The sequence below is a fragment of the Vicia villosa genome, linkage group LG7 (assembly GCF_029867415.1).
Source record: "Vicia villosa cultivar HV-30 ecotype Madison, WI linkage group LG7, Vvil1.0, whole genome shotgun sequence".
NCBI lineage: Eukaryota > Viridiplantae > Streptophyta > Magnoliopsida > Fabales > Fabaceae > Vicia > Vicia villosa.
In genome coordinates this window covers 3188517-3200662 of record NC_081186.1, presented here as the reverse complement: position 1 = coordinate 3200662, position 12146 = coordinate 3188517, and the positions used below count along the sequence as shown (strand labels likewise).

General features: G+C 37.2%; 1 protein-coding gene across 1 annotated transcript; it reads right to left on the bottom strand.

Moving 5' to 3' along the window:
- Window positions 1-673: 673 nt before the first annotated feature.
- LOC131620267 (uncharacterized) lies at window positions 674-4039 on the bottom strand. Its single transcript, XM_058891270.1, has 7 exons — window positions 3670-4039; window positions 3533-3573; window positions 3119-3296; window positions 2944-3028; window positions 2752-2806; window positions 1329-1467; window positions 674-1183 (listed from the first exon to the last, which is right to left on the bottom strand). Exons 3-7 carry the CDS (start codon window positions 3293-3295, stop codon window positions 1085-1087), a joined length of 555 nt encoding a protein of 184 aa, XP_058747253.1. The 5' UTR covers window position 3296; window positions 3533-3573; window positions 3670-4039; the 3' UTR covers window positions 674-1084.
- Between the last annotated feature and the right edge of the window lie 8107 nt (window positions 4040-12146).

Below are 12146 nucleotides of genomic sequence, written 5' to 3'. Positions count from 1 at the left end.
CACCATTGGATGGAAACTTAAAATGGCCATTACAACAAGAGGTTAAAAAAAAAACCTTTTTAAATGGAGAGTAGTTGATACTCCAATAAACTTGAATCAGAAGATTAGTTGTAATTGCAGTGGTGATCTAATGTAAATATTTCGGTATCAAAGATTAGTAGGTAAGCTAATTTATCTATCTCATATTCATCCAGATATAGCCTTTGCTGTAAGTTTAGTGAGTCAATTCATGCACTCACCACATGATAAACATTTAGAAAGTGTCTACCACATTTTAAGATACTTCAAAAGTGCCCCCAAACAAAGGACTCTTGTTTAAGAAAACACATTAGCAAGACATTGAAGTGTATAGTGATGTAGTCTGGACATATTCTATTACAAATAGGAAGTCAACTTCTGCTTATTTATTACACATTTGTTTGAGGAAACTTAGTTACTTGGAGAAAAAAAAAACTAAAATGTAGTAGCAAGTAGTGTTGAGGAAGAATATATGGCAATGGTTTAAGATGTTTGTGAGATTATATGGCTTCAAAAAAGTCTAGCAGAGTTGAAACTTCAGATAACTCTTACAATAAAGTTGTAAGAATTCTAGAAGAGTTGAAACTTCATATAACTCCTCCAATAAAGTTGTATTGTGATAACAGGGCATCAATTAGTATTTTACAAAATCCTGTTCAACGTAACTGAACCAAACATGTTAAAATTGATAGGCATTTTATAAAGGTTAATGTGTAGCAAGTATGGTGGTGGAGTGCAACCAACACCCTCTAAAACAACATAAAAATAATAGATCGCATATTCTAGATTAACCTGCAAAGAAACTATGAATTGTTCTAACATTGTTTCTTAAGCTTCTTCTATGTTTATGCTGATTTTCTATGCCAATTTTCAAGGCCTTGTTACATTTTTCTTAATTACGTATAGCAGAGGTTCCATTCAGACATGATAGTGGGAAGGCACTTGCTCTAGCAGTCCTATTCCAAACTATCAATTTGAGATCATATCAGTGAGTCCTGAACCAGTACGGTTATGATGATCATTTTTTCATGTGAATTCAAGAGTATAACAATTAGGAACTCATCCATCACTCACTTGTATGTATACAAGTCTCTTCTTTATTATCTGTTGCAGCACACAAAGCCTTCCAGACATGGACCAGCATTTTAACAGGCGGTTGCAATTTCTAGCAAACAAATTTGGCGATTCTTCGTTAGTACTTAAAAAACATATGTTTAGCCGCCAATAAAAAAAAAAAACAGTTGTTTTTGAGTGCCGGGTAAAAAAGACTTTAAGAATGACACCTAGTGGAAACCAAAATTTGACTTTACCTTGAAAACTAACACCATTTCTGATTCCTCGCGAACAATCAAGGATAGAGTCCAGTAGCAAGTCACTGGAGTCACACATTCTAATAAGACAGGTTTTAGAATCTTGTCAATGGGAACATAGCATCGGATGACTTTTCCACTGTAACAAAGAATCAACAAAATAAGTACTTTAGGGAATGGAATATGAGAAATCCATGCCGGAGTTATAAGGGTCATAATGAAAGCCAAGCAAGATAACTTGTTGAATGAGCTCATAAAAGTTAGATATGATCTCATAACTAAAAACAAAACTTAGAAGATATTTACATTCATGAAAAACATATTGATGTGGATTCTCTGCAGTCAGAGAATTCTCACATTCACACAGTCAAATACTCTTCCACCATTTAGTTCATCCAAAGGCCCGTGTCAACTTATTTTAGTTTTCAGTTTTGAGCTGAAAACAGCATCGTCAAACACAATTTAACAAGGATAAAGTTTTACATTAGCAAATCTGATACAGTTGACGAGAATGAACAAATCGGTTCAATTTAACATATCAAATCTGATAGAATATTAGCTACAAGTGTTGGTATAGCAGTTACTTTCCCCTGTAAAAATGGGATCCTTATGCTTCAAGTGGCAAATTTATCCACTGAAACCCTAAAGCAGAGAGCACAATTTATCTTACTGCAGCCTTGGTTTTGAATCTTAAATCTCACTGGAACCCTATAGCACAATTTATAATCCAAGCACAAGTTACTTTCTAATAAAACCCCAAAGGACAAAATCCTCAATCATACCAATGTATCCAGCAGCAACTTCAGTACATGAAAATACATTGTTGCCTTCACAAAAACTGGAGAGGTCAAGGGAAAAATCCATCCCAAATTCTGGAGCATAGGTTCTTCCTATACTCTCTGTCGTAGAAGATGATGAAACAAGTAACTGTATATTGAATCTTTTAGGAAACATTACGGAGACACAAAGTGCGCTGAAAAGATGGTGCTGTGGCGCAGCTGAACATCATCTGATCCTAGAGTTGGCCTCCATGTTTGGGGAGAGGGAAAGGTGTGTGCATGAGAGTAAAACAAACAATGCAGACTGTTGGATGAAATGTGCGTGCATGACTCCTTTGTGGTTTAAGACTGAAGCGAACAAGAAATAAATAATATGGACCATTGCATGAATCAAATGGTGGAGGATATCTAGACTGAAGGAATACGACATTTTCCTTATTGCAAGGAAGCTGCATCCTACAAACTGACTAAATAACCTTGTACTAGCACCAGCATTCCAATGCCCCAACCTTTTCTTTGAAAGACAATAGTTATGAAGCACACAATCATTTACAAAACAAGCTATATAATTCTAGACTAAGCTTTTCACGTGTCCTAACATAATGTTGATTGTTGACTAAACAACTGATCAACAAAAAATTTACCTCACATAGTGAGTCTCAAGCTGTACACCAAAAGCTGGCATAATCACAACAGACTCTGCAAGTAAAAGACAAAATTGTCAAAATGACCAACTTTTAAAAATAAAACATACATTTTAGATTTATTTTCCTGGTTTACAATGAAAATAAATTAACCTTTCAGAGTGTCACAAACCCTGTTAGTCAGGTGCTCACCTTTATTAACAGGCTTCCGAAGTAACAACTTGACAAGAAGAATGTCAAAAAGCAAGCTGTAATACACAAGATTAATCGATTTTTCCTGTCAATAGAAAAGAAAGAAGCGAGGAAAAGTTAAAAAAATTTCAAAAACCTCAAGTCATTGACAGAGAAATTTTGTTTGAAGACATACCTCAAAAACATACAGATAGATTCCACATGCTAATACAAGAAGTGCTGAGGCATACACAAAAAGATGTTTTGCACTACTTCTCCTCAGAACTATATGGTGTATGTCAACATCTTGAGAAGGATATTTCTGATCATGCACATAACTATATCTAGCATTACTCATTGAAAATTCAACCATCCTGAAATAAACAAGTCCAACAATTATTTATTCTACTTAGATTCAAGTTTAGATGATCTCAGAGATTACAGTTATAAATATAATTAATACTAATTTAATTATTTTATCAATATGTGTATTGTAAATATAAAGCAGGGATTACAATGATGTTAAAAACACTTAAAAATCAAGCAATAACATACAAAATCTACACTAGAGTTCAAAAATCAAGTAAAATGAGAAATCAAAGTCTCAAACCTGTGGCGGCCGTGGCATCGAAGAGAATGGCTGGAAACTCACTACAAATGAAATTGAAATTATAGAGTTAGGGTTGGATGGAATTTGGGGGAAATGAATTGGTAAAGTAATTAGGTGAGTGTCAGGTTTCAACTTACCAAAGCAATGAAAAAGATGAGAGGACGATAACGGTAGCTGCGAGCGGCGGTTAAAACGGCGGCGGAAACAACAAATTCAAATTCCTAGATTTTATCATGGATGTAAAGACGAAGGAGAAGAAGAAGAACAAACTGAGGTGGCCGGAATGGGACTTGCTGCTGCGACGGAAGAAATGTTGTATTTTTGTATTCCGGTAAGCGTGGTGGCCGGGAAATGGGAGCGGCCACTGTGTTATACTTCCTCTGTCTTTTTTACTTTTTTTTTTTTTTTCTAGATTTCTTTTCTTCTTCTTTTTTAGAGACAAATGTTGTAATTCTTTTTTTATTTTTTGGTGTTGAGGCATCTAATTCTAAACTACTAGTTTGGAGATCAGTTTTGTCTTAAAAGTAATTTTAACCCCTTTCAAATTGTATAGTTGCAGAATATTAAATTGTTATCCTCTCTATCAAATTTACACCCATCAGCACTGGATCAATTAAAATTTGTTAAACTACTATTAAGTTGAATTAGACAGAATTTTAATTTTAATTTTAGATTATGTTTAAATACCATACCATGAATGAATGAATGGAGTGGAACACGGCCAAGATTATAACAATTTTAAAAATGAATAAAGTAATTTTTTCATTCAACCTGAATTGAAATATATGAGAAAAAAATGATATTTATACTATTTCATCCCGCTTAATACCTTTTAATTATTGATTTTCTATTTGTTTTTATGAATAGAGATTATGTTAATATAAATAAGAAAAAAGATATTGAGGTTTAGAAATTATTTTAAAAAAAATAAGATTTGTTTGAAGAATTTAAAGGTAAGTATTGACAGTGTAAACTAACTTTACACATACAATCAATCAAAATCCTTACACTTGTCATATCATATTAGTTTTTTTCAATTACAATTGTGTTTTAATTGGATATATGGTTGTGATTGGTTGATAGTGTAAAAGTATTTTACACTGTCGGTGCATATCCCTTTATAACTTTTTATTTTTATTTTTTAAAACTTATTTTACAATATTTTTTTATAAAATGTTTTAAAAAAGAGAATAAGAAAAAAAAAAGTGTAGTAATTTTAAAATGTAATGGATTTTCTTTTGGAAAAGAGAAAAATTATTAGGTCATCTAATTTTTTTATAATTATTTTATAAAAGATAAACCCAAATACTTCTTTTTAATTATTTAATTTTAAAATTTATTATTTTAAACAATAAAAATAATAAATACTTTTATTATCATCAATAACTGAATAAGAAAAAAAATTTAAATAACCATGTTTAATAAAAAAATTATCAAAAAAACTATGTTTTTGGGGTATTTACCAAACTGTCTAGGTTTGGGAAGACAAATAAGTGGATGCGCCATTCCAAATGGCGCATATGTACCTTACTAGCCATTTCAAATGGCGCAAATGATGAAGAATTTAGGGCACATGCATGTTAGCCATTCCATTTGGCGCATGCATTCATAATGAAACACATAGGCGCCATTTCAATTGGCTCCTATGTGTTGTGCCTTTTTTTTTCAAAATTAACCCGTTTCGGCTATTTTCGCGCAAAGTTTTTGATTGCAGTCTTTTATTTTCGTAAAAACGTCTGATAAATCGAGTTCATAAAATTCTTATTAAGCCTAAATAATGTTTGCGTCGTCGATTTCGGTTTTTTAGTAAAGCACAATTTATTGATGAAAGACTGAGGAAAGGTTACAAGAGGTGGCAAGCGAAATTGATACATTGTCGTAAAAGAAAAATACAGAGTAGATTAAACTTACGACGAGGTCGAGCCACGATTAGGGCATCTTTTTTTATTGTGCCCCACCTGACGACAAATGCTGCATTTTCTTTCCAATTTGCCGTGGACGTCCATTTTTGTTCTAATCCGCGTACTATTGGGGCGACCCTTTTTCTTTCGCCGCATTGCTTCGTTATCCCAAACTACCTCCCCATCATACTCAGGCCAGTAATCCTCCTTGGCTACAACTGGAAACGCAACACTGTAAACTCGGAGTAATGTCTGAGCCTTGTAAATTGGAGAGAGTAGTGATTTTGCGTCGCGGTGCGCAAACGCACATGCAGCTATGACATGTGAGCAAGGCATACGAAAAGCTTGAAACCTTCCACAGTCGCACCAATCTTCGTCTAGCAGAACCCTATATTGTTGTCTTGGCAAACCCTCATTATGGTCAATTGTTTCGTGCACACTGAACGTGCGGTTGAATCGGTCGAAAGAAGTTACTTGATGAGTGTTTGCTTTTGCCAATTGCTGTTGCATAAATTTCATGCAACTATCACTTAACAGTTGACCAGATTGTCTAACATCACCCCATTTCCTGCCTCTCGTTGAGAAGAGCGAAGCCATCCTAAAGTAGGTTGCCTCCACTAGTGCTGTGATAGGAAGGTTACGAATGCCTTTGAAAACTCCATTCATGAATTCCACCAGATTTGTCGTCATATGGCTCCATCGCACGCCTTTGTCATAAGCCCTTGTCCATTTCTCCCTAGAAAGGTTATCTATCCAACTACCTGCATCTGGATTTGTCGTTACAATCTCACTCCGATAATGCTGGAATGTGGGTTGGGTTAATGCATAACCAGCATTGACCAGGGCCTTCCTGAGATGTCTGTCCTTGATCTCCCGCATGAAGTTCTGGGCGATGTGGCGAATACAATAGACGTGTTTTGATGGCGGGTCATGCCATCCGTTTGCTGGATTATTATAAGCACTCTCAATGGAAGCGTGCCTATCAGAGATTAAACAGATGTCAGGCTGAGGAGCAACATGTTCTCGGAGGTTCCTTAGAAAGAAACTCCAAGCCGCGGCAGTTTCACCTTCGACAATTGCGAACGCCACTGGAAATATGTTGTTGTTCCCGTCCTGTGCAACCGCCATAAGCATGGTTCCTTTGTATTTGTCGTATAACCATGTTCCATCAGTTTGAAGTATGGGTTTACAATGTGCAAACCCTCGTACGTAAGGTTTGAACGCCCAAAAAAGCCGATGGAATATTCCGTTTCCTTGGACAGGGTTTCCATCCGGGGCATGCGCGGGCAGTGTCTCTAGAATAGTAACAGTGCTAGGTGCGTAACTTTGTAGCGCAGTGAAGTAGCGGGGAAGAATTTTGTATGACTCCTCCCAGTTGCCGTAGACTATCTCAATTGCCTTTGTTTTTGCAACCCACGCCTTTCTGTAAGATGGAGTGTAGTTGAAGGTTGTAACGATATGCGAGATAATATTTTTGACCTTCAAAGACGGATCAGAGCTTATTAGAGGCAAGAACTCCTAACATATGAGATCGCCACTGAGTTTCGTATGATCCTGGGAAGTGTTAGGGTTGACACACGTGTGTTGTTGCGTAATCGACCCTATTTTCCACTCATTACTTCTCTTCCTATAAGAAGCCAACAGTCTGAAGCCACACTCTGAAATTTTACAAGTGATTACATACCGTTCCATGTTTGAACGATCTACTTCAAAATCAACGTTGTGCACCATGTGCCATTTTTTTATTGTTCTAAGACATGCCTCCTTAGAAGGAAACTTGTCTCCTTCTTTTAACTCATCATCATTTTGGATGTACGGTGTGAAGAAGATGTCAGATGATGGTTCGTCACCTTGTAGGTTCAAGTTACTCATATGTGCTGGAGGTGCGTACACATGGGCTGGAGGCACCGACATGTGTTGCTTGTCATCGGATTACTCGTTGACCATGTCGTCAAATTCAGTTTCTAGATCTTCTTCTTCCTCGTCTATGACATCAACCTCTTCTTGCTCGTTGGCTGGTGGGTCTATAACTTGCGACTGGACAACATGAGTTTCTTGTGTCTCAACTATAGTAACGTACAGCTCGATGGAATCCAAGCCAGAGTATTCGTGGGTAGCAAACATATCTTGGAGGTCTTCGTCATTTGCAATCTCCATCTCATAAAACTTGACGGTGTTGTTGTCATTGAAAGAGGGACATTGGTAAAAAATGTTTGCAATAGGACTCATTGCAATCTTAGCGTGTAGTCGCTGAATGAAGGATGTAAAGGTGGCCCTTTTGCTTAACAAAAATGGCACAACTTGAGTGTTTCTCATCACAAAACCGGCTATTTCATGTGAGTAAGTCTCACCGTTTAGATGGGCATGTACAAGGTATTGGGGAGATGAAGCCATTTTTCGGGTTAGTGTTTGGGTGTTGTAATATCAGGCCAGAGAAGGCAATATTGTTTGTGTGTGTTGTAATGTTTAGAAAATATTGGTTGTCTTATATAGGATAATACTTACAGCTTTGCATTGACTCAAGACAGACGCACGTTGATCTAGGTCTGTCACATGATTCCAAATTGACCAGACTAGACAGACGCACGCTGATCTATGTCTGTCACAGGATTCCAAATTGACGAGACTAGACAGACGCACGCTGATCTAGGTCTGTCCCAAGATTCCAACATGACGCGACTAGACAGACGCACGCTGATCTAGGTCTGTCACAAGATTCCAACATGACGAGACTAGACAGAGGCACGCTGATCTATGTCTGTCACAGGAATATATATAAAAAATATATATAATTAAATATATATATATATATATATATATATATATATATATATATATATAAATTTTCTCTTGGAAGAGAAAAAAACTGAAATATATATAAAAAATGTATATAATTACATATTATATATATATATATATATATATATATATATATATATATATATATATATATATATATATATATATATATATATATATATATATATAACGATATGTTATATGTTAACTTAAGAATAATCATACTTTAAAAGTATGTTCATTTTTATTTGTTTGAAATTATAAATATTATCCATTTTTTAGTAATTATTCAATTATAAAATTTATTTTAAAATATGTCTGTTAGCTTAATTAAAGTTCAGACAACCACAACTAACACAACAACCGCATTAATTTTAATTAATTGATCCGGCGTTTGCAACACAAAACAACTGGTAGAACACGAAATTACATTGCAACAAATAAAACAACAAATAAACTAAACTACTCAAGTATCACTGCAAGAACAAGTGGATCTTCAACGCCTCGGTTAACTTCTCCATTGTGTGTCCAAAACATTAGATCCACGTCCACATCGTCTTTCACACGATCCCAATAATACATGTAGGTGCCTTTTGGGTTATTATCCGTCAACGTAATGTATGGACAACGATAATCTATCTGTTTAACTTTCCTGGTTGGACCATCCAGTTGACGAAACCCAGTGTTGATGGCTCTAACAATTCTCTTGAAATCCCAATGCGGGTTCAGGCAAACCCGCATGTGGCTACCTTCCTCAAAAAAGACTATAGCCCAAACTAAATTCATTTTTAAGTGTTTGCAGTAAGAAGAAAAAAAGAGTTAATACTTCAACTCCACACACACACACCTCTATTTATAGAAGAGAGGACCACTTGTAGCAACTTTTGTTTTAGCGGGTAAATATGGCGGGAAATATTTGTGTTAATTATTTATAACTTAAATACTCATTGACAACTTTGTAACGATAAAATATCATTTCATTGAAATATGCTAAGAGCATTTGATTGAACGGTACAGAATTTATAGAAATGATAAAGAAACTGCGGCATCTAGGATATTACAACGGTTAAAACAATGTCTTCTCTGTCCTCCATCATCCGAGTGCATTGGATGTCGTCTTCCATAGTCTCCCACCAACGCTGTCTTTCAAGAAAAACACCACCCCTTGTTCTAAGCCTCTTGATAGATCTGATTTCCTCGCCGGGACTGTACTCTCCGTCCAAAAACCTCAGGATGGTTCTCTTAAGTTGGTCCATGGAACGGATATTCCAAAACATAACCTGCATGGGAGTTTGACGGGAGAGAAAATGACGTACCCGTTCCTTCGATGATAGTCCGGTTGATAGTCGAACCGCCTCACAGGTGGTGGAGGCTCAGAGCTTCGGTGCGTGCTATCTGGCCTTATTCGAGATCTCATTTTTTCCGTGTGTGTAGTCTTATGCACACAAGAAACCCTAATTTATAGAGGGACGAACGCCTGGCTTACAGTCTATAGCACAACTAGGGTTTCCACCACAAGAAAAAACCTAAACCCTAATTTTAAAAAAAAAAGGGTTTGTACTAATGCGCCAAATGGAATGGCGCATATGTACTTTTTCTTACCTGGAATACACCAAATGGAATGGCGCATTAGTTGAAATTTTGAAAAAAAAAATGTCATTTCATTTGGCGCATATGTATGATACATGTGGTCCCCACCTGGTCCCCACACGGTCCCCACCTGTCAACGTCTTAATAATTTCAGTCTTTCGCATGCGTTCGATGCAATTCCTGCAACCTCGCATGCGTCTGAAACGATTCCTGAAACGATTCCTGAAAAGATTCCTAAAACGATTCCTCCTAATATTGCATGCATGCAACCCTATCTAGCACCTAGTTTTGCTCTGCATGCATGTCACCATGTCCTGTCACCGAAAGTTATGTTGCATGCATGCCAACCACTTCTGCACAAGCAACACCTAGCAACTTTGAATGTGTTGACATGTCCAGCATGCAGCTTGTTACCGTTTAAGCCTCATCACTATATATACTACCATGGCCTCTTTAGATTTCTCACCACCTTCACTCATCTACTCTCACAATAATCATTTTGCTTTCAAATTCCAGATTTCCAGTGCTCAACCATGTCTCTCTTAACAATGGGTGATACACACCGAGGAACCCCCGAGAACATCGCATCCTATGTAAGTATTCTACTATTACGTTAATAACATGCACCTGTCTATGATGAAATAACTGAATACTTATGCATACATAATTATTTTCAGGACGCTAATCGTTTCTGGACTCGTAGTCACTCGATCATCGCTCCGGACGACCGCATAAGACCCTACTTGGACGTTGCTGGTTTCGGACCGATTAGCACCATCGCCGAGGCTTCCATTGATCACAAATTTGTTCTGGCCTTGTTAGAACGCTGGAGGTAGGAGACACACACTTTTCATCTTCCAACAGGGGAGTGCACCATCACCCTAGAGGATGTTTATATGTTACTAGGCCTTCCAGTTGACGATAAGGCAATTAATGGCTGTGTAATGCAGGCAAATTCCCTACGCTTTCAGGCATTGGGCATAGACTTGATAGAGGGACAAGTTGGTGCTAGGGGACAGGGCATTAACCTTAAGAGGTTAAGGTTATATTATGATAATTTTTGGTTGGATGATGCGTCTCCCCAAGAGACCATACTTCAGAAAACAAGGTGCTACCTTATCTTGCTAATTGGAAACATTTTGTTTCCAGATAGTACTGGTAACACTGTTAATTTTATGTATCTTCGTTTATTAATGGATTTTACTAGAGTTGGTCTATATAGTTGGGGGTCTGCAGTGCTGGCTACGGTGTACCAATCCCTGTGCAAGAACTCAAGATACGATTCTTGCACATTCTATGGATGGGCTCTGTTGGTGCAGGTGTGGGGGTGGTGGAGGATGCCTATAATGGCCCCGATTAACAAAGCCAGTTGGACCTTTTCGTATGCAATGAGGTAAGTTTTTAATATACCATATTTTTCATGCACAATTAGTGGATTATGATTTACTCTAACTAAAACATTTAATTTGCGTTTTAGATTTTGCGTGAAAAAAATGGACTTCACAAAAAATATGCGGTCAAATATCACAATGTACCGCCAGCTGATTGATCACTTAGGACCCGATCAAGTGTAATCTCTAATCTTTTGCTCTTTTATAAGTGTATTTTTTATAAATATTTGACCGAAATAATGTATAACTCTTATGCATGCAGTTTATATGGAGACCGTATCTGAATTGCGACCATGAGCCTAGAGCTGCAGATGCAGAAGTTTGGACTACAACATGTTGCCTGATCCGGTACAACATCATCGAAATGCATCATAGTGATCGGGTCAAGCTACAGTTAGGAATGCGTCAAGGTATACCCGACCCTCCTGTTGACTTGGGAGTGTGGCACCTCAGACGAGTCAACCATCAGTGGAATCACCAAAACTGGAAGGATTTCGCACCCGTGTGGCGCAAGATGTGGAAGGAACGTCGCCAATATGTCCTCAACTTCCCCGTCAATGATCATGAGATGAAACCGTCCATCGAGTACATGAGTTGGTACCATACGATTACCACCCCTAACTTGTTTATTGCAGACCCGTTCTACTTAATAGACCCCCGTGCTCATAACTACATCCTACCCCAACAACAAACTGAAGAGGAACAACAACAACAACAACGACAACAACAACAACAACGACAACAACAACAACAACAACGGCAACAACAACGACAACAACAACGGCAACAACAACGACAACAACTACAACAACGACAACTACAACAGCAACAACTACTACGAGAACCAGAACAAAATCAGTACACCAACCAACAAAAAGATCTGTTCCATACTCCATCGCGTTCTTCCCGCAACTACCGACAACCAAATCTGTT